Below are 19,429 nucleotides of genomic sequence, written 5' to 3'. Positions count from 1 at the left end.
TTTGTTTCTCCGGTTGAACTTTCCCAGGAGTCTTGGCTGTATCCTAGACACTGGTGCTCTGATCCCGCGGGATGCCTCTGATCCGGGATCAGCTCTTGTTGAACACAGTCATCAGGAGTGTGTGTGTGTGTGTGTGTTCAGACTCATTAGTGTTAATTTACTGTAATGGACGTACATTAGTCCGAACGCTCTTTTTGCTTGTTTACATAAATAATGTAAAAGCCGCGTGCGTGTCGGATTCCTGGCCCGTCGCCATGGCAACAGCAAAGGAGACTCTTTTTTTTTTTTTTATCGGCTGCATTTGGGCTCGGGCGTTAAGAGGTTTTCTGGGAAATGTGAAATGTGTTTCTCACTCATGTTCTTGAGCGTTTGAAAGGGGGTTTCTGGGTAAAATGTCAGAGCGCTCCTGATGTTCTCCTCCAGACGGAGATGCTCCGCTGTTGTAGAGCGTGAGAAAGGGTTTGAAGCACTTTATGGAACTATGACAAATTATGGCAATTAATGTATGAAAGAGTTATGAGTGGACTTCAGTGTGTCGTCTCGAGGTCATGAGTGTAGTGTTGTGTGCTGAAAACAGCATCGCTTTCTGTGTTCAAACCTATCGAGGGATTTAACCGACTACATTACATTAATATATAATGAAATTATTCAATTTTTCATAGATTATGCCAATAAATAAATAAACAAATTCCTCTAAATAAGTCACTCTTATTTTTTACATAAATTAGTACTTTTCACGTGATATTTATTTATAGGCTATATTTGTAGCCAATTATGCTTATGTTCATTGATGCAATATTACATGATGTGTTTATTTTGATGGTATAATGATTTGCTTTTTATGCATATTAGATTTTTGTTTATGGTGTAAATATGAGGCTTTTCATTTTAAACATATTTATCTGATATTTAACATTTCAGTTTGCATGATTAAATGTATGTCCTCACCGTATTTATGCTGTCATTTCATTATGCTTTTATTTATTTATTTATTTATTTATTTATTTATTTATTTATTTATTATCACGTCTGTGATGCATTTAATCAGTTCATTATATTTGTTATTTAGTCTTCATAGAAACAATTTTTTGTGAAGTAAATCCCAAATGAACTTGTGTGATTTGGAGTCTGGTGAAAACAGTGAGACGTGTTGTTGCTCTCGCAAAACAGCTGTGTGTGAGTGAGTGAGTGAGTGTGTGTGTGTGTGTGTGTGTGTGTGTGTGTGTGTGTGTCTCTCTCTGTAGACAGGTGTGTGTGTTTGAGTGTGTGTGTGTGTGTGTGTCTCTCTGCAGACAGGTGTGTGTGTTTGAGTGAGTGTGTGTGTGTGTGTGTCTCTCTGCAGACAGGTGTGTGTGTGTGTGTGTGTGTGTGTGTGTGTGTGTGTGACTGTGTGTCTCTCTGCAGACAGATGTGTGTGTGTGTGTGTGTGTGTGTGTGTCTCTCTCTGTAGACAGGTGTGTGTGTTTGAGTGTGTGTGTGTGTGTCTCTCTGCAGACAGGTGTGTGTTTGTGTCTCTCTACAGACGTGTGTGTGTGTGTGTGTGTGTGTGTGTGAGTGAGAGAGTGTGTGTGTCTCTCTGCAGACAGGTGTGTGTGTGTGTGTGTGTGTGTGTGTGTGTGTGACTGTGTGTCTCTCTGCAGACAGATGTGTGAGTGTGTGTGTGTGTCTCTGCAGACAGGTGTGTGTGAGTGTGTGTGTGTCTCTCTGCAGACGTGTGTGTGTGTGTGTGTGTCTCTCTGCAGACGTGTGTGTGTGTGACAGGTGGCCACTTCTCTCTCTCAGCTGCTGGTTTTGTGATGTACGGGTGTGTGTTCAGTCACAGACGCCGTTGTTCTGATTATCCGTGTGTTGAACTATATGCAATGACATGCGACTCGCATTACTTCTGTTGTGTGCTGTATTTCTGAATATGAAAGGTTATTTAATGGGGTGCTTTTCTCCATGTTCATCTGTGTTCAGTGTGTAATGTTGATGTTTGATGATGAAGAAGCTCCAGTTCTTCTCTATATCAGTGTCAGTGTTCCTGAACTCCTGAAACGACTCCATTGTAGTCTTGAGTTTCTTCCGGGAACGAACACGTCACAATATTCCTCATTATAATAATTCATACTCAGAATAAAGGGGCGGGGCCTGGTTGAATTAGTTAGTAGTGTGTTAAACTGGCGGTTATGGTAAGGGGCGGGACATTTCCCAGACACACTCGAAGCGCTCGACCAATCACAACACACTGCTCCAGCCGACTAATCAGAGCACAGTTTTCTTTTCAGGAGGAGGGGCTTCATAGAGACAGGAACTAAACAGAGCATTACTGACAGACTGGGAAGAGAGGAGCCGCAACAATGGAGAATATGAGGAGAATAATCAACATTCAAGCAGGAAAACCTGTTCTAGTAGAGCCTGAAACATCATCAGGAGTTTGTAAAAGGGCAGAATATAGGCTCTTTAAAGAGGAAAAAATGTAGCGAGGCACTTGATCTTTTTCTTTTGGGAACTGATTAAAAATGAGGTCTGGAAAGAGGTTGTAAAATAAGAGGGATTGATCGTTCCTGCAGCTCAAACACTAGATTATGGTGCTAGCTACGCCAAAGTCATGAATTTGATTCCTAGGGAATGCATGTCGACCGCTGGATAAACGCATATGCAAATAAAAATTATGTGTCATTCACAGTAAAATCAGAGACATTAAGAAAGTAAATATTCTGTGTTAATTCCTGAATTAATCTGTACAGGATCTTGAGGTTGAGTATTTGGGTCAGTAAAGGTAATCAGGTGAGCTGCTCAGGTGACACGAACTCCAGTGCCGGAAGTCCTGATCCCGTTTCCAGCACCAGCACCAGCACCAGCATCACGACTCATGCGATCATGATGTGCATGTTTATGATCTCCAGCTCTTATTCCCTCTCAAACACGATTTATGCTTCAAATGAGTGATGAACAGAAAGATGTCACCGTATGCGTTCGCATATTGACGAAACAGATGTCCGTCTTAATGCACGTCTGTGGTGCTAATCCTGTTAAAGCAGAGGATTTGCCATGAGTGAACGCAGGAAGGTTATGGTGTTGATCAACAATCATGATTCGCCTCAACTTCACAAAACTGTGTCGCTTTACCGTGGGTCTTTTTACAGGTTTTTGAACAATCTTGCGATTAGTGTGCGTGTGTTTTTGTGGCTCATGAGTGTGTGTTTGTGTCTCATCTCTAACAGCTGGCCGAGTACCGGCAGAGGAAGGCTCAATCCGATGGCCAGAAGAAGCAGAAGAAGAAGAGAAAGAAGCCTGAATCTGAGGTAGAGGAGCGTCTGAGAGAGGAGCAGAGCCGAGATGAGGGAGACGAGCAGACGGGAGATCAGAACACTGTGTTTTCCCTCTCGAAGACCCTGCGCAGCGGAGAAACCGTCACACATGACCAGACCTACACCATAGAGGTGAGCAGAGGAGTTCAGCGTCGCGTATATTACCATTACTCTTTTATTCACACAGAGAACACATGATCACTGGCTACGTTTACATGTACGCCAGAAGTTTACTACTACATATATTCAGTTGTGAACCGAGTCTCAGATTAAGATGTTTACATGACATGGGCCGTTTTGCACACTGACTTTAATACACGTTCAATTTAAATGCAGTTTGTTGCAGCTGTTTTATTTGCCCTCTTTAACCTGTTAAAGTCCTCCTGTAGTCAATCATTTATCCCTTAAAACTCATCTCTGATCACCAAAATGACATATTTAAACGGTTTTCCTTGATAAAAATTCTTCATGCCTTAAAATATCTTGAATGTAACTCGACACCCTATCCTCATTTAGTATGCGCGGTTCTATGAATATGCAAATGAGCCCCGCCTCCACTCACTCAGCTCAGAGATCCACTGGTTGACGATCACACGTTGATCTGATTGGTTACAAGGTAGTTTGTGACGTCAGAAACACCAGCGATTTCAAAGCGTGTTTTTGAGACTGTCTTTGGTTCACTGCAGTTTTAAGGAGGAAATACTCAGCAATGCTGTCGACTTATGAACTTACACATGGTTTGTCTTAAAGCATATTAAAAACACCACATAGACACATAAACTACATTAAAAGCTGGATTTTCACCACAGGGGGGACTTTAACTGTCAGTGTTTTTGTTTATTGCCTTTTTTTTTTCTATCACAAATGAGTAAATTGGGTATCATTCGAAAGCTTAAACACTCATTTGTTAATTCTGTGAAAACCGGTTTGAAATATGACATTGCGTTACCATGGAAACTGTACTTTAAACCCTTTAAACCCCTTTAGCGGGCTCCTCCCCCTAGTGGGCGGAGTCATGTTTCATATCACGAAGTTTACTGCACTGTTTTAGAATAAAATATTTTTCTAATCTTGACAAACTCAGACAAACTTCTGTATTTGGTGACTATTTTGTGGCGATTGAGATGAAACGCAAACTACGGTTCTCGGCTGGACGAGGCAAACCAGCGTTTCGCTAGTAATGTTTTGACGGATGACGATTAAAATCAAGGCAAAGACGATTGCGATGACATGCTTTGGGGTGCGTAAATTTATGAGTTTTATGGACTCCTTTTGGAGTCTCCAGAGCCCCTTTCACACAGAGATTCCGGAAAATACAGGGATAAAGTGACCCGGGATTTGACCCGGGTTCGTTTGATTTTGGTTCATTCACACTGCCAGTGATTTTCCGGAACCAGAGCGTGCGTTCACACACAACCCGTAAAAATCCCGTAAAGACACATGTCTCTCTCTCTCTGTCTCTCTCTCTCTCTCTCTCTCTCTCTCTCTCTCTCTCTCTCTCGCATTTGAGCATTTTTTTTTTCTCTGATTCGATCATAAACTTGCGCATTACGTACCGTGTCACAGCTGGCGATCGATCCCGGCTTCAGCGGCATCACTACGACACGGCATTATTACGGCTTTTGTTCACACAGCGCACGTTCCGGGACTGAACACGGCAATGTTACTAGGTTCCCAACCCGGCATCAATCCCGGGTCGTGTTTGCGTTCACACAGAAGGCACTCTGGCAATTTTCCAGGATCATTGCGCTGTGTGAAAGGGGCTCAAGTGTCCTCCTTTGGAAAGACACTTAAATTTACCTTGACATTAGCAGGAAAGCTAGCTTTTGTAGGAAAAACAGTTTTGTAAGAATATCCTTCAAAATCTGTTTACTTTGCTGGAGCAAAAGATGACAAAATCAGCGTGTTATGAAGATAAGTCACGATAAGTGCGCAATTAAACATCAATATATATATAAATATATAAAATGTTTACTCTATTGATTGACAGACATATATATATACAGTAGTCAACATTTGAAGTGTATCAAAAAAGTTCATGAAAGGTTTTGATCCGCTATATATATATATGTATGTGTATATGTATATGTATATGTATATTATGTACACAGAATGTTTTTCTTCGCAGCTCTTATGATAAATGAATGCGATTATAAATGCGTAGATGTTTTTAAAGCCTGGCAGGTTTAGGCTGTATTTGTAGTTACAGATGAGTGTGAAATTAGTGGTTGCCCAGGCAACAGACAACTGCGTTTGAACTGGTTAAGTGTGTGTTTGAGTGTGTGTGTGTGTGTGTGTGCGTGTGTGTGTGATCCGGTGTCCTTGCAGCAGAATAGCAGCACTTCTCTCTCTATTCTCTCGGCTCTGAATGCACCGTGTGCTTCATCAACACTGGTTTCTCCAGGAAGCTAACGGTGGTTCGCTCGTCTCTTTGGTTATGCGGCTCTGTCTCATGTTTGAAGTAAAAAACAATCCTCTTAAACACAGGCACAGTCTTGCAAGACTCCTCAGATTGAGGTTGCTTATGTAACTCTGACGGCATCGTCTCCACGTCTTTCCAAGGAGAAAAAATAGTGTAATATGTAGTTGACCAAGTGTACATTTATTTAAATTACCACGGCAAAGTTTCGAGTGGCCGTGTAACTTCCTCCTGCAGCGGTTGCCATGGAAACAACGCTTGTGACTCTGCTAAAACTCTGACAGAGTAAAAGCAGACCGGAGAAATTAAACTATTGTTATGGTGAATATGCATGTCTGATGGGTTTAAGTCTGCCGCACATTACCGGACACTTTTAACTAGTACAGGCTTCCAGACTGCGACCGAACGCTCAGGTTTTGCGACTGAATTTTGTTAGAAGTTCCCAACTGATAAGAGCTGCCATTTCTGTTGCATATGAGAAACGTTAGACGGCAAACGGAACGAAAGCTAAACGAAACCGCGCTTCTCGTTTGAGCCGCGCGTCGCGGACCGTTTATCATCTCTCGGAGCAATGTTAAAAACACGTTCACTCAAGCCGATCTCGATCACAGAACACCGGTGCTACACAGCGCTTGGAGATCCAGTGAGAAAGTGTTTATATTCGCCTCCATATTAATAACATCGCAAATTTGGAGCATTCTTGTATCATTTCAGACATAACATGGAAACCAGTAGAAACATTGTGCAATGATTAAACACGTTATAGAAGGCTTTTCAGTTCCCAAATCACCAACATTCACCATGGATTTAACGTAGTAAATCTACTGTAACCATGGTATTGTGGCAGAAATAGTCGAATGTTTTACATTATTCTTCTCAGGGTTCGTACAGCCCTTTAAGAGGACTTTCAAGGGCTTCACACTTTCCAGCACTTCAAAGCTCTGAATAGTGTTGTCACGGTACCAAAATTTCAGTATTCGGTACCGATACCAGTGAAAATCCACGGTTCTCGGTACCAATTTCGGTACCAAAGCTTAATTTAGATTAAATTTACATAATTATATTAAAGTGTATATCACAAAGATGGAAACTGTAGTATTAAAAACACTTTACAATAAGATTCCATTTGTTAGATAACATTAGATAAAATGACCTAACAAAAAAAACAATAGTTATATACTGTCGCAATTATTCTCATTTAGGGGTTAATTTAAAAATACATTTTTAAAATCAAAAGTTAACATTATTTCTGTTAACATTATTTAATGCACAATGAATGAAGTGAACAAACATGACCAATCAAGTGTTTTGTATTAAATAACATTCACAAACATTAATTAATGTTGTAAAAATATATTGTTCACTCAATGTGTTATGTTAGATAACGCATTAAGTGATGTTAATGAATGGTATCTTATTGTAGCATTACCAAACTATACAGGAGATAAAATGTTTTATTTGACTTGACTATACTTTTATTTAATCCAAAACTGTATTCATATTTAACTCTAAAAGGGCTTTTTAAACCTGCTAAGAGTTATCCAGCCAAGAATAAGACTAGAACTGCTTTTATGACGGACTGATATTAATGACGGCTTTTTATTTCTCATCTCCATAAATATATCTAGTAGTAAAGCTAATGCAAGGGTTAGAAATCAATTAATAGGCCTATGTCACACTTCCTCGTCATCATGGAGAGCGCAGTTCGCACAAGCGTTTGTACTCCCGTGGCGTCGCTATGCATCCATGAACGCACATGGAAAAGCGAGCGCGCCGCTTCTATTATGAGCGCGCTTGCCGCGCGCCATTTGAAATAATGTATCTGCACGCGCAAAAACATCAGCACCACATCAGCAGCAGCACCGCCGATCGCCATCAGCGCTTTTATGAAGAGGACGCAACTGCACGCGCTTCGGGCATGCACGCGCATCAAGTACCGGGTTTGAGAAAACCTGGTATCGTGACGTTTAAAAAAAATGAGTACCGAAGTACCGGGTCTTTTGACAACACTAGCTCTGAATATACCATTTTTATTTTAATTTTTAATGTGAATATTTGTAAAACTTAAAGTTTAAAGATGTAGAAAAACTAAAACTTCGGAGCAAACAAACACTTTTATTTAAAGTCCCCCTGTAGTCAATAATTTTATCCCTTAAAACCAAAATGACATATTTAAATGGTTTTTCCCTTCAAAAAAACATCTTCATGCCTTAAAATATCTTGAGTGTAACTCGACACCCTTGGCTCATTTAGTATGCGCGCTTCTATGAATATGCAAATGAGCCCCGCCTCCACTCACTCACTCAGCTCAGAGATCCACTGGTTGACGATCACACGTTGATCTGATTGGTTACAAGGTAGTTTGTGACGTCAGAAACACCAGCGATTTCAAAGCGTGTGTTTGAGACTGTCTTTGGTTCACTGCAGTTTTAAGGAGAAAATACTCAGCAATGGTGCATTATGGGTATTCTCTCTCCGTTGAGTGTAGATCGGTTGTAATACATTTGTTATTGCGGTGCATTGTGGAATTGAATGAGTGCACTCGATGATCTCCACTGTGGTTTCGGACACCACTACAAATGGGGGCGATTTCTGCTCTCCAAGGCATTTATTTAATCAAAAATACAGTAAAAACTGTGAAATATTATTGTAATGTAAATCATCTGTTTTCTATGTGAATATGTAGTGAAGTGTAATTTATTCCAGTGATCAAACCTGAATGTTCAGCATCATTACTCCAGTCTTCAGTGTCACATGATCCTTCAGAGATCACTCTAATATGATGATTTGATGCTCAAGAAACATTTATGATTATTATCAGTGTTGAAAACAGCTTAATTTTTGTGTGGAAATCTATAACCAATAAAACGGCCAGATTATTTTGAACTTGGCCTCATTAAATAATATTAAATCTTATGTAAATAGTCACACTCTCTTAGTTTGATCAGTCCACCACTAGTCATTAACATCATAACCTCATACTAGATGATCTAGTAAAACTAGTAATTGTTCTGCCTGTCATGTGTTAATGTCTCCAGTATTAGTGTATCGCACACATATAGCGGTTCTGTCGGGTTACTCTGAGCTGGATGCGTCTCTAGATTACACTGGATGTAGGTCAGACGTTCATGCATCAGTGTAATTAGCCTCGAGCCTCACTAAAGCTACCGAGAGCAACGGGCCGCCATGGCCAGTCATGTGTCTGCACCTACACACACGCTGAGGACGGTGTCTGCTCTCTGATATGGTGCGTTTCTTTCAGGTCCTTTGCTTTCGTTTCAAAATGGCTATTTTTTAAAACCGTGTCGGTCTTGATTAGTGACCCACTAACACCGAAGACTCAATTACGTGCGCCTAATTGCATGTGTGACCTCATTTTGTTTTCTCTCTCCAGCCCGAGAGTGAGGTCTCCACGACGGCTGAGGACTGCTCGTCTGAGGTAGGACCCGTTACACTTCATCCACTAGTGTGTGTGTGTGTGTGTGTGTTATTCTCAGGCTCAGCTTGAGTGAGTCAGGTTTGTTTTGTTAATGACTCGTGGGATGAAACTGTGCTTGTGGACGGTTCATGATGCAGAAACCTTGCTCTTGTGCTCATGCATCATGTGATCATGTGACCTGCGGTTGCCAGGCAGTGAAGGCTTGAAAATCCAGCCTGAAATTTATGAAGACCTTGAAGAGACCAAAGTTTGCCCGAGACCGAAGCTGATCTGTGGCGTTACTGAAAACACGTTATAATATGAATAATGGATAGTATACACACTATTAAAATGAATAATAATAATATTAATAATGCTAGTTCTGTTCTATCTATTTAACTATTTTTTTTTAGCACATTTCCTCCAATGATCCAAACTTTATTTATTTATTTATTTTCTTTAAGCACATTTATCCTCAATTACCAATATTTAATTACAAATAATTAACTTTTTTTTTATTAATATTAAGCACATTTCTCCAGTTATACATACAAAAACTATTAATTAATTAATTAATTGTATTTATTTTTTATTAAGCACATTCTCCTCAATTATCAGTACAAACCTTTTCTATTTATTTATATATTAGTTATATGTATTGTTTTATACATTAGGATTTTTTGGACTATGACATTATTTTCATTTCATTAACATTTCATACATCATTGTATACGTTGTAGTGACTTTTTCTTGAAAAAATACAAATATAGAATAAAATAAGATCAAATAAGGTGATAAAATTAAATAGAAAAATGATTCTGTTACAGAAATATAATACAGGAAAACACTGAATCTGATAAGAGTCAGCACTGAGACTTACAGAACCACTCAGAAGCGAAACCTCTGCACACATTACAGTATTTGAAGGGTAAATGTGATTAATTTGAGGGTAAATGATGTCATGTTTTGTGCTGTGATTTGTGTGTGCACTCTTTCATGTGTGATGTTGTGAACTGACAGGTGAATGGTTTCCAGGAGAGGACAGACAGTGATCTGCCATGGTCCTGTGTGATCGGGGTACAGTAGATCCCTCGCTGCATCGCTCTCTTCTGCTCTTCTAACACACTAACCTCACATCATCATCCCCTGCTCACCTTCAGCTCTACCTTTACCTTCAGCTCAGCCGGGGAGATGCTAATGCTGGGGAGATGCTAATGCCCAGGCGTTCTCTGCCATGTTAACCGCGCTCACTCAGATCACGAGCTGCTTGGCATTTTATTGTGTGTATATTATATTGGTGGAGGAGAGCGTGTAGAAATGCTGATATAAGAGACACGTTCAGCTTTTACAGGGAATAAGGCCTCGTGTCCAACAAAGCGACAGACGCTCTTCTGAAAATGTCTTGGCGTTTGAGACGCTTTGGCTGCTATGAAAGTGTTACTAGCATCTGATTTCACAGATAGTTTGTTTCTGAAGATAAAAATGTCGATACGCTGTAAAGAGCTTGTCATCTGTTGCTGTTTCACAAGTGGGATGTGGTGATTGGTTGCTGTGGTATTTGCCCCGCCCTTCCTCCACTGTGATTGGACGACAGTGATGAGCGCTGCGTTTTACCCACAGTTTAACATTTGTTTAAACTCTCGGCATCCGCCTCGTCACGTTTCTGGCGTTTGTAAATATGTGGCGCTCCCATTCAAAACAATTGGAAAGGTGCGCTTGCCTTAGGAAAGATAACGCTTTTGTGGACACGGCCTTGAACTAGCGGCAGGACAGGGACTAGAATATAGAAAAGAGAATTCAGAGGTTTTTTTAACTGTAATTAAGACGTTTTTATTGTAAATATTTATTATAATATTTAGTATTAATAGATTTTTATTTTGAATTTGTAGTTTTTTTGTTGAGTGTTTTTGTCATTTTTATTAGGTTTTAGTTTTTATTTTAGTACATCAATATGGAGGGCCAAATTACTCAAAATTAAATCATTAAATAAATGTTGAAATATTCAAATAAATGATTATATAATACATAATAATTTTTTTTATTAAAACAAAAATCATTCAGTTAATTGTTAAATCACCAAATAAAATGTATTGTATCTTTTATTTCTTTCATTTTAGCATTTGTTTGCACTCATTTTATTTGTTTATTATTTATTTTATTTATTTCATAATTTTTGGATTGTTATTTAAGCACGAGCTTGTGTAAATTAATTTTAAATAAAAACATTAGCGCAAAAAAATAATAAAATGACATAAAAGGTACATTTATTAATTTGTTTGGTGATTCAATAATTAAATGAATGATATTTATGTTTTAATAACAATTTAATAATTGATCTTTCTAAATAAAATAAATAAACAAGCTGAAAAATAAACTGAAATAAAATAAGTTTAAGATATTTTTTAAAACTATAATAACCCTGTGATTAATTAGAAATGTAGAAAAGTTTACTAAATAAAAAAAGTTTTTTTTTTTTTATATTACATTTTATTTCAATTAATGTTTTCTTAGTTTCAATTAACAAAAATGTTTTAGTTAACTATAATAACCCTGAGATTCAGTAGAAGTTTCCCAGATTCTCCTGACCGAGCTCCGGCACCACTGGGTGGAAAGGGTGTTTAAAGGTGGTATCAGTGATTTTAGGCCCAAAAATATTTTGTATCACATTCATCTAATCTTTCCTAACGATCCGCTAGCTGCCCGCCCCATTAGCATGCCGTCAAAAAAACGCGTCTCTGTAGGCAGCCTAGGCTCTGAGATCTGCACACAAAAACAAATGGTTTAGCCAAACACTCAAAACCAAAACAAATAGTGTTCCAACCAATCACTGACAGGGGGAGGGTGCTGTGAGGTTTTGTGCTCGTGCACGGCTGCACACGAAGTCAGAGCTGAAGAAAAAGCTGGTCACTGAAAAATCACTGATGCCACCTTTAATGAGTGGATCTGGTTCTGGTTCTGGTTCTGGATCTGGTTCTGGTTCTGCTTGTGACTCTGCTCTGGTTCTGGATCTGGTTCTGGTTTTGCTTGTGACTCTGCTCTGGTTCTGGATCTGGATCTGGATCTGGTTCTGGTTGTGACTCTGCTCTGGTTCTGGTTTCTCCCACAGGAGGAGGATCTCGCTCAGTCTGAAGCACAGATGGAGCCTGACCCTCAGAGTCAGATCCAGGTCATGGAGGACGAGTTGGCTGCTAAGAGCATGGCCATCGAAGAGCTGAGCCGCGAGCTGGAGGAGATCAGGAGAGCGTTCGGGGCCGAAGGAGGCCAGCAGGTGTGTGTGCACGTCCCGTCCAGGACAACGGGTTTTTCAGGTTTGAAAACGCGAGTCGCACCGAATTTCAAGTATTAAAATAAAGTATTTTGAAAATTAAAAATACTTTTGAGAAGGCAATTGATGTCCGGAGGTGATGGGTGAGAAATACTGGACACACCGTGTTCGAGTGCGTTTTTTTGTTGCTAGGCAACCACCCAAATCAGCTGTCCTGTCAGTCTAATCCCGGATTGTGGCGCGAGTGCTCTAGAACCTTTGGTTTGCTGTTAAGTAAACTGTCTTATTAGCTTTTTATTAACTTTATTTACTTTCTGTTAGCATTGGGGTAGTGGCGGTTCGTGAAGTCGTTAAGCTCCTGGTAACGAAAGTTTCTCTACAAGTTCCTCCTCCATCATCACAGTCTCCGGACTTTCAAAGCAACTGTGAACTTGCGTCACTACAACGTAAGCCCCACTTCTCCATTCATTTGATTGGACAGTGGGGAAAAAACGTGATTCAGAGGCGTTCAGAGGCTCTAACTAAAACACAGCGAGGCGCAGCGGGCGGTTAAACCGCGACGCACATAAACAGTGTGCAAAACACTCACTGCCAATAGAAAACAATTTAAGAAAGGCGCCTCTCACTGCAGAAAACACATTCTGTGTGATCGCGGCCTTACAGAGCTGTGCTGTGTGTCGGGCAATGTTCCCTCTAATTTTTTTCAGCACTGAGCAAATTTTTTTTTTTCTGAGCGCACATTTCAGTACTGTGAGCAATTCGCAACCACACGACCTGCCGAAAATGACCACGAGCCTGAGTTAGCCATAGGGGATTCACGTTTTGAAATTAAATTTTGGTATGTTTTAGCTTACCTCAAGGGCATCCAAGATGTAGGTGTCTTTTTTTCCGCAGTAGTTTTTATTCCGCAGTAATTAGACAAGGCGACATCTAGTGTATATATCTATGCACCAGTCTGCGTACACGTCACACGTCAGGATGCGCGCGCGCGCCTTCAGATCACTTGGACGTGGCTGTGTATAAGAGGTAAAAACGATATAAATACTGTTCGTTTTCTCACACAAACCGCTCGTTTCGTGTCTTAGGCCATCAATGTGTACTTACGATGGGGAATTGTTTAATTTGGACTCTGTGCATACTCTTTGAGGTGGTGACCATAGACCTGCATTATATGACTGACAGACAAGAACGGTTTGACTTAAAAATATCAAAATTGAAACTACTGCGGAAAAAAAGACACCTACATCTTGGATGCCCTTGAGGTAAGCTAAAACATACCAAAAATTTATTTCAAAGTGAACTATCCCTTTAAGAGCTAGTGCACGGATCCTGTTTTCATTATACGGTCTCGTGCGATTTATACTTATTTAAGACATAACCGACTGTGTTTAGACTAGAGGACACTCACCAAGACCGAAATTGACATAATTTTCGCATGTTTTTGATATAATCCACGAAAAATAACTTTTGTTACCCGCGAGCTGTTTGTGAGGCGGCTTTACTCTATGTATGTGTGCAGAGAGAAAAAAAACATCTCTCAGACAGCGCGCAAGTAGGCTACCGAATAGTTTAAAATCGCGTGAATGTTTAAACTGGTAAGACTTAAAAAGACGTGCAAATGGTAAACTTTAGTTACTCATGATGCAATGCTGGCCCGATTATGCAAGTGAAAATTCCGTCTATCCCGACTTCCGAAACGCGAGAGTGTTATCGCCGCCTGCAGCGCGCTTAACGATTACCTTGTGCAACCCATTTTGAGAGACGAGAGATAGAAGACGCAGCACCGCTGAATCACTCACGCTGTTTGTGAAATTGCGTCTCGCAGACAGTTTTAAAATGACTGATTTGATTTTATAATCTGTGTGGATTAATTTACTAATACAACCTACATGCTAAAGTGAATCAATGTTTGCGGGAATTTCCCGCATTATAAATGGGAGATCTGCGGGAATGATTAAAATTATGCGCAATACCCGCAATCCCGCGCCGAAATTCGAGCCCTGTTTTATGTCAAAAACCAGCAAATAACTAAATATTTGCTTAGGCTACTTAAACATTAAAATAATAACATTAAAGATGATGGCCAGATTTTAAAGGAGTTTCTTGCAACATCTTATCTACTAACAAGTTCAAATAAAGTTTTGACAAAAAAAAGGTTTTTAAAAAAAGATAAACCTCACATATTTCACCCTTTAAATCATTTTTATAAAAATAATGAGTCAAAAAAGATAAATTACTGACATTTGCAATGCACATTATAGCTTATCTTTTTTAACTGCGCTCTCCACAACGACAAAGATGTTTTTTTTTAGTAGCTAATGGTTTACCACCACCTAGCAGCACTTAGCTCTGTTAAGTTACCAGATTTATTTACGGAGAGGAGAAAAACACCCGTAGTGTTTGGGTGCACCCCTTACCCACGCGACTACCGGTACATTTGAAATAACGAGCTTGAGCGCGCAAAAGACGCAATATGTGAACGGCCCCTTCGCGAGCTATACCTCCAATCTGGCCATGCACCAGCTACTGGTGGTCTCCCGCGCCCCTGTGGCAGTTCCCCACACAGTGAGTGAAATGAAAGATAAAAGAAACCCGCTTCTTGGCGCAGGGGATTTTTTTTAACTGCTCGTGCCGCCCCCATGTGACTGCCCGGTTCGCCCGTGCCTAAAACCGCTACTGTTTATTAGCCTGCATCGCCTTTGATGCTCAGATGTTTAACCCCTGAAAAAAAAATCGTTTGTGCGGTCTGAAAAATGTGCGCGGTCTGAAAAATCTATTGCGCGGCCACTTCGACTGGCCTGCGTGGCCGCGCGCGCAGCTTAGAGGGAACATTGGTGTCGGGCATCTTTGAATTATAACTATTTCGATTCTTGTCGATTCCAATAAGGTAAAAAAGAAAAACACTGTGGATATCATTCACATTTAGTCTTATTACGATTGAAATATCGTAACAGTGTTTTAAGAGTTTTTAAGAGTTTTTTTAATAAAATATACATTGTGTTATTATAGAGATGACAGCAGGAATATTAGGCTGCTGTCACTTTAAGAGCTGCACTGATCCAATATACTGATACACACACGCCTGAGAACAGAAAACAGCGAGTCGTCTCTCGCTTGAATGCTTTAAAGTCAGGTTGAAATGCTCACAGGGGAATCTATAAGAGGAATCAAAATTTGTATTTTATAACAAGTATTCGATTCCGGACCCTTGCTGTGAGACGCGCTAGATGAGTGTCTATGGATGATGCGTGACCTCGCTGTGATTAGTGCAGATCTCACTCTGTAGAGTCTCAGTTCTTTCTCTGCGTGAGACTTTCAACAATACCACCGATCTTTCTTCTTGACATGGACTCTATTATGCTGCCAAGAAAGTCACTTTCTGTCATGTAAATCTGCAGGAGAAGGTGTTTCATTGAATGTAGACGGTCCCCTGCTGTTCGAGACCTGAGGAGGTGTTTCACTTAGGCTTCATAACAGTCCAAAAACCTAATCATCAAGACTAGCTATGCTTCCATCCACCTATTTATATGCAGAATTTGGGATTTTTGCATAAAGAATGGAATGGAAACAAAGAATGGCTGGATTGAAACAACAAGATGTGCTTTAATTTAAAAAATGAGCATAAAAACTGAATTTGCTCAATTCAGACTGATCATTTTTAATCTGATAAGAAGACATGCACATAAACTACGATGGAAGCACGTTTACCGAATAAATCCCTCTAACCTCATGTGACTTAGCGTTAGCTGTGATTGGATAACTGGAGTAACCAGTGGACCAATGGCATCGCAGCATCTCTAATGTTGGTTTGGTGTTTCTGAAAGTCAAAGTGTGTGATCAGAATGATTTGGTGTAATTCCCTCTAGAAGCGTCTCACACGAGTGTGTTCCCGAACACCAGCATCCGAACGCGAGAGAACATGACAGCGTTTACTGTGTTTCGTCTGACGCTCTGAGACACACTCGTTTATGATGGAGGGAAAAGAACCCGATTGCAGAAACTTACACTTTTATTACTGATATTTTGCACCAATTTTCCAGAAAGTGATTTTGTTTTCTTAAACGCATTGCATGAAATGCTGCTTTATTCACGTTTAAATTTTTTTATTTGTTGTTCCAAATGTGCGCAAGTTAAATCCGCAACATCGCTGCTCGTTGTCAGAGACGTCCAGGGTTGCTGAAATGATGTGAACAATAGCTATAATGAAAACTATAACGATAACTATACCTATATTAGCATTCACACCAGTGCACAATATCGCTCTGTTCATTATGAGCGCTGCTGAAGTTTTTGTCTGATCGAGCTCGTTAAAGCAGGATGGATTCTGATTGGCTGTCACTGTTTTTATTGTTCATCAGCTGGAAAACATCGTTCTGAAAGTGATTCCAACATTTCTTTCTTTCTTTCAATCTTTCTTTCTAACCAATCTTTCTTCCTTTTGAACTAATCACTAACCAATTTCCCAGGAAGGGATTTAGTTTTTTTAAAGGTGCACTGTGTTATATTTAGGAGGATCTGTTGACAGAAATGCAATATCATATTCATTACCTTATATAATGAACCGTCATGTGTTTATTAGCTTAGAATGAGGCATTTCTCTCTACACACCGCGGGTCCGCTTACATCCACATGTTTCTACAGTGGCCCTAAACGGACAAACGTGTTTCGTCACTATGTTGTTCTTCGTGCAAAGAAGCGAATAAAACACTGACACAATGATGAATGAATGATAATATTCGCAATAACATCGCTTTACTGTAAGGTGGGGTATGTGATTTGCAAAACGGCCGGCAGATTTTGAAAATACACAACTCAAATGGTCCTACCTTCTTTCCTTTGACTCCACCCATTCAAAGAACATGGACATGGATGGGGGAGGGGGGGATGGTACGATCGTTTGATTGACGCACTTACTGTCCAATGATTCTAGGTGGTCTTGGAAATGATTGGCTGGAGTTTTTCGAGTCCTGCCCGTTCCACAGATGATTAAATTGCTTAATTTTTATTTCAGTGCTTCTAACTCAGTGGCTGTAAGTGGGTTAGGAATAGGATTTTAAGTGATTTTGAAAAAATGGCCAAAAAAGAGAACCTTGAATAATAAAGTAAACCTTATTTCGTACTTTATCTTTGTAAAGAAAGCTTATTGATTAACTGGCTACTCTCTGCTGTCTCAGACGACGACATCACTTCCTGTCGGCCACCGTAACTTCTGTTGGGTGCAATTTGCAACATCACACTAGATGCCGCTAAAAATCACACACTGCACCTTTAAACGCATTACATGAAAACACAGTTTTTTTTAAATATGCGTTATTCCAAATTTGCGCACAAGTTAAGTTCGCTACACAGCCAGTCGGTCTGAAAACGCTGCCAGAGGCGTCCAGGGTTGGTGAAATGACGTGTCGTCTGTAAACGTGTGTGTGTGTGTGTGTGTGTCCACAGCTGCCGGAGTTCGAGGAGGCGCTGAAACACAGGGACGAGATCATCACGCAGCTCACCGCTAACATGCAGCAGGCGCGGGCCGAGAAGGAGGAGGTGATGAGGGAGTTCCTGCAGCTCACCGAGCAGAGCCAGAAACTGCAGGTCCAGTTCCAACAGGTACCAGACCCTACCAGACCCTACCAGACGCGCGTCGCTACTGTTCCTGCGCGATGCTTTACATGAGGACAGAACACTTCATTATAATGATTGCCTTATTATTTAGAACAGCCTGTAACTACAAATAACTATAATGATAACTATAACTGTAACTGTAACGATAATTCTAAAAATAACTAATGATGACTGGCGATAACTATTAAAAATACTATAATTGTAACTATAACTCAACTATAATGATAACTAATGATAATTATAAAAATAACTACATCTATAAGTATAACAATAACTGTAATTTTAATGAAGACTAGTGATAACTATAACGGTAACTATAAAGGGAAGTATAATGAGAACTAATCTAACAATAACTGTAACGAAGGCTATATCGATAACTACAATGCTAACTATAAAAATAACTACATCAATAACTAACGATAACTTCAATGAAGACTATGACAACTATGATAACTAATGCTAATTATAACAATGATTATATCGATAACAACGATAGTTATAACAATAACGATAAGTAATGATAAATATAACGATAGCTATAATAATAATTATAACTATAACGATGAATATAACGATAGCTATACTGAAAAGAAAACTATAACAATAACTGTATTAGCATCCACACCAACGCACACTAACATTCCGTTTATTATGTCGTCTGCTTTTTTAAATGCTCAAGCTCTTTAAAGCAGGATGGGTTCTGATTGGCTGTCAATTTTTATCATTCACCAGCTGGAAAATAAATCGTTCTGAAAGCTAGAACTATGTTTGTTTGGTAATTTTTATTATTGAAACAAATAAATAAATCGATATAACATTTGTCTCACCTCGTCCACTAAACCATCATATCAGAAGCTTGTCTGTGAGGTCATATGTCATTTCCTGACGGTCTCGGTCTTCCCTCAGCTGCAGGCCGGTGAGATCCTGAGGAGCTCCAGCATCAGCTCCACCGCCTCAGATCTTCTCCAGGCCCGTCAGCAGATCACGCTGTACCAGGAGAAGATCACGCAGTACCAGCAGCAGCTGGACGAGAGGGACGCGCAGGTCAGAGGTCACCAGCAGCAGCTGGACGAGAGGGACGCGCAGGTCAGAGGTCACCAGGAGAAGACACAGGAGCAGCTGAGACTGATCACACAGCTTCAGGAGAGGCTGAGTGAAGCCGAGAGGGTGAGAGTTCACTGATGAAACCTGCTGTTTCCAGTCATGTGCTCCGGCGTCATACGCTTGGCTCAAATCAGGCCAAATAATTAGTGCTGTCAATCCATTAAAAAAATTAACTAGATTAATCGCACATTTTTTCAGTGATTAATCACAATTAAAAACTCGTTTTTATACATTTTTTATATATTTTATAATGTAATCATTTCACAGTTAATCTCCAAATTAATGTAGAAACAACATAAAGACAGTATATTCTCGGC

At 39.9% G+C, this 19,429-nt stretch overlaps 1 protein-coding gene across 9 annotated transcripts in view; it reads left to right on the top strand.

The window, feature by feature from the left end:
* The window catches only part of akap9 (A kinase (PRKA) anchor protein 9), a 138,674-nt gene that overhangs the window by 15,834 nt on the left and 103,411 nt on the right, over nucleotides 1-19,429 (top strand). For 8 of the 9 annotated variants that reach the window (XM_082186414.1, XM_082186417.1, XM_082186410.1 and 5 more), the window contains exons 2-7: nucleotides 3,207-3,425; nucleotides 9,107-9,151; nucleotides 10,151-10,207; nucleotides 12,237-12,398; nucleotides 17,838-17,993; nucleotides 18,915-19,175. In XM_082186414.1, the coding sequence (XP_082042540.1) occupies nucleotides 3,207-3,425; nucleotides 9,107-9,151; nucleotides 10,151-10,207; nucleotides 12,237-12,398; nucleotides 17,838-17,993; nucleotides 18,915-19,175 (900 nt within the window). The remainder of the gene's footprint in view (nucleotides 1-3,206; nucleotides 3,426-9,106; nucleotides 9,152-10,150; nucleotides 10,208-12,236; nucleotides 12,399-17,837; nucleotides 17,994-18,914; nucleotides 19,176-19,429) is intronic. The other variant, XM_082186415.1, reaches the window with a different exon arrangement.

Source organism: Leuciscus leuciscus, assembly GCF_965113295.1.
Source record: "Leuciscus leuciscus genome assembly, chromosome: 12".
Classification (NCBI taxonomy): Eukaryota; Metazoa; Chordata; class Actinopteri; order Cypriniformes; family Leuciscidae; genus Leuciscus; species Leuciscus leuciscus.
This window is presented reverse-complemented; position numbering and strand designations above follow the sequence as displayed.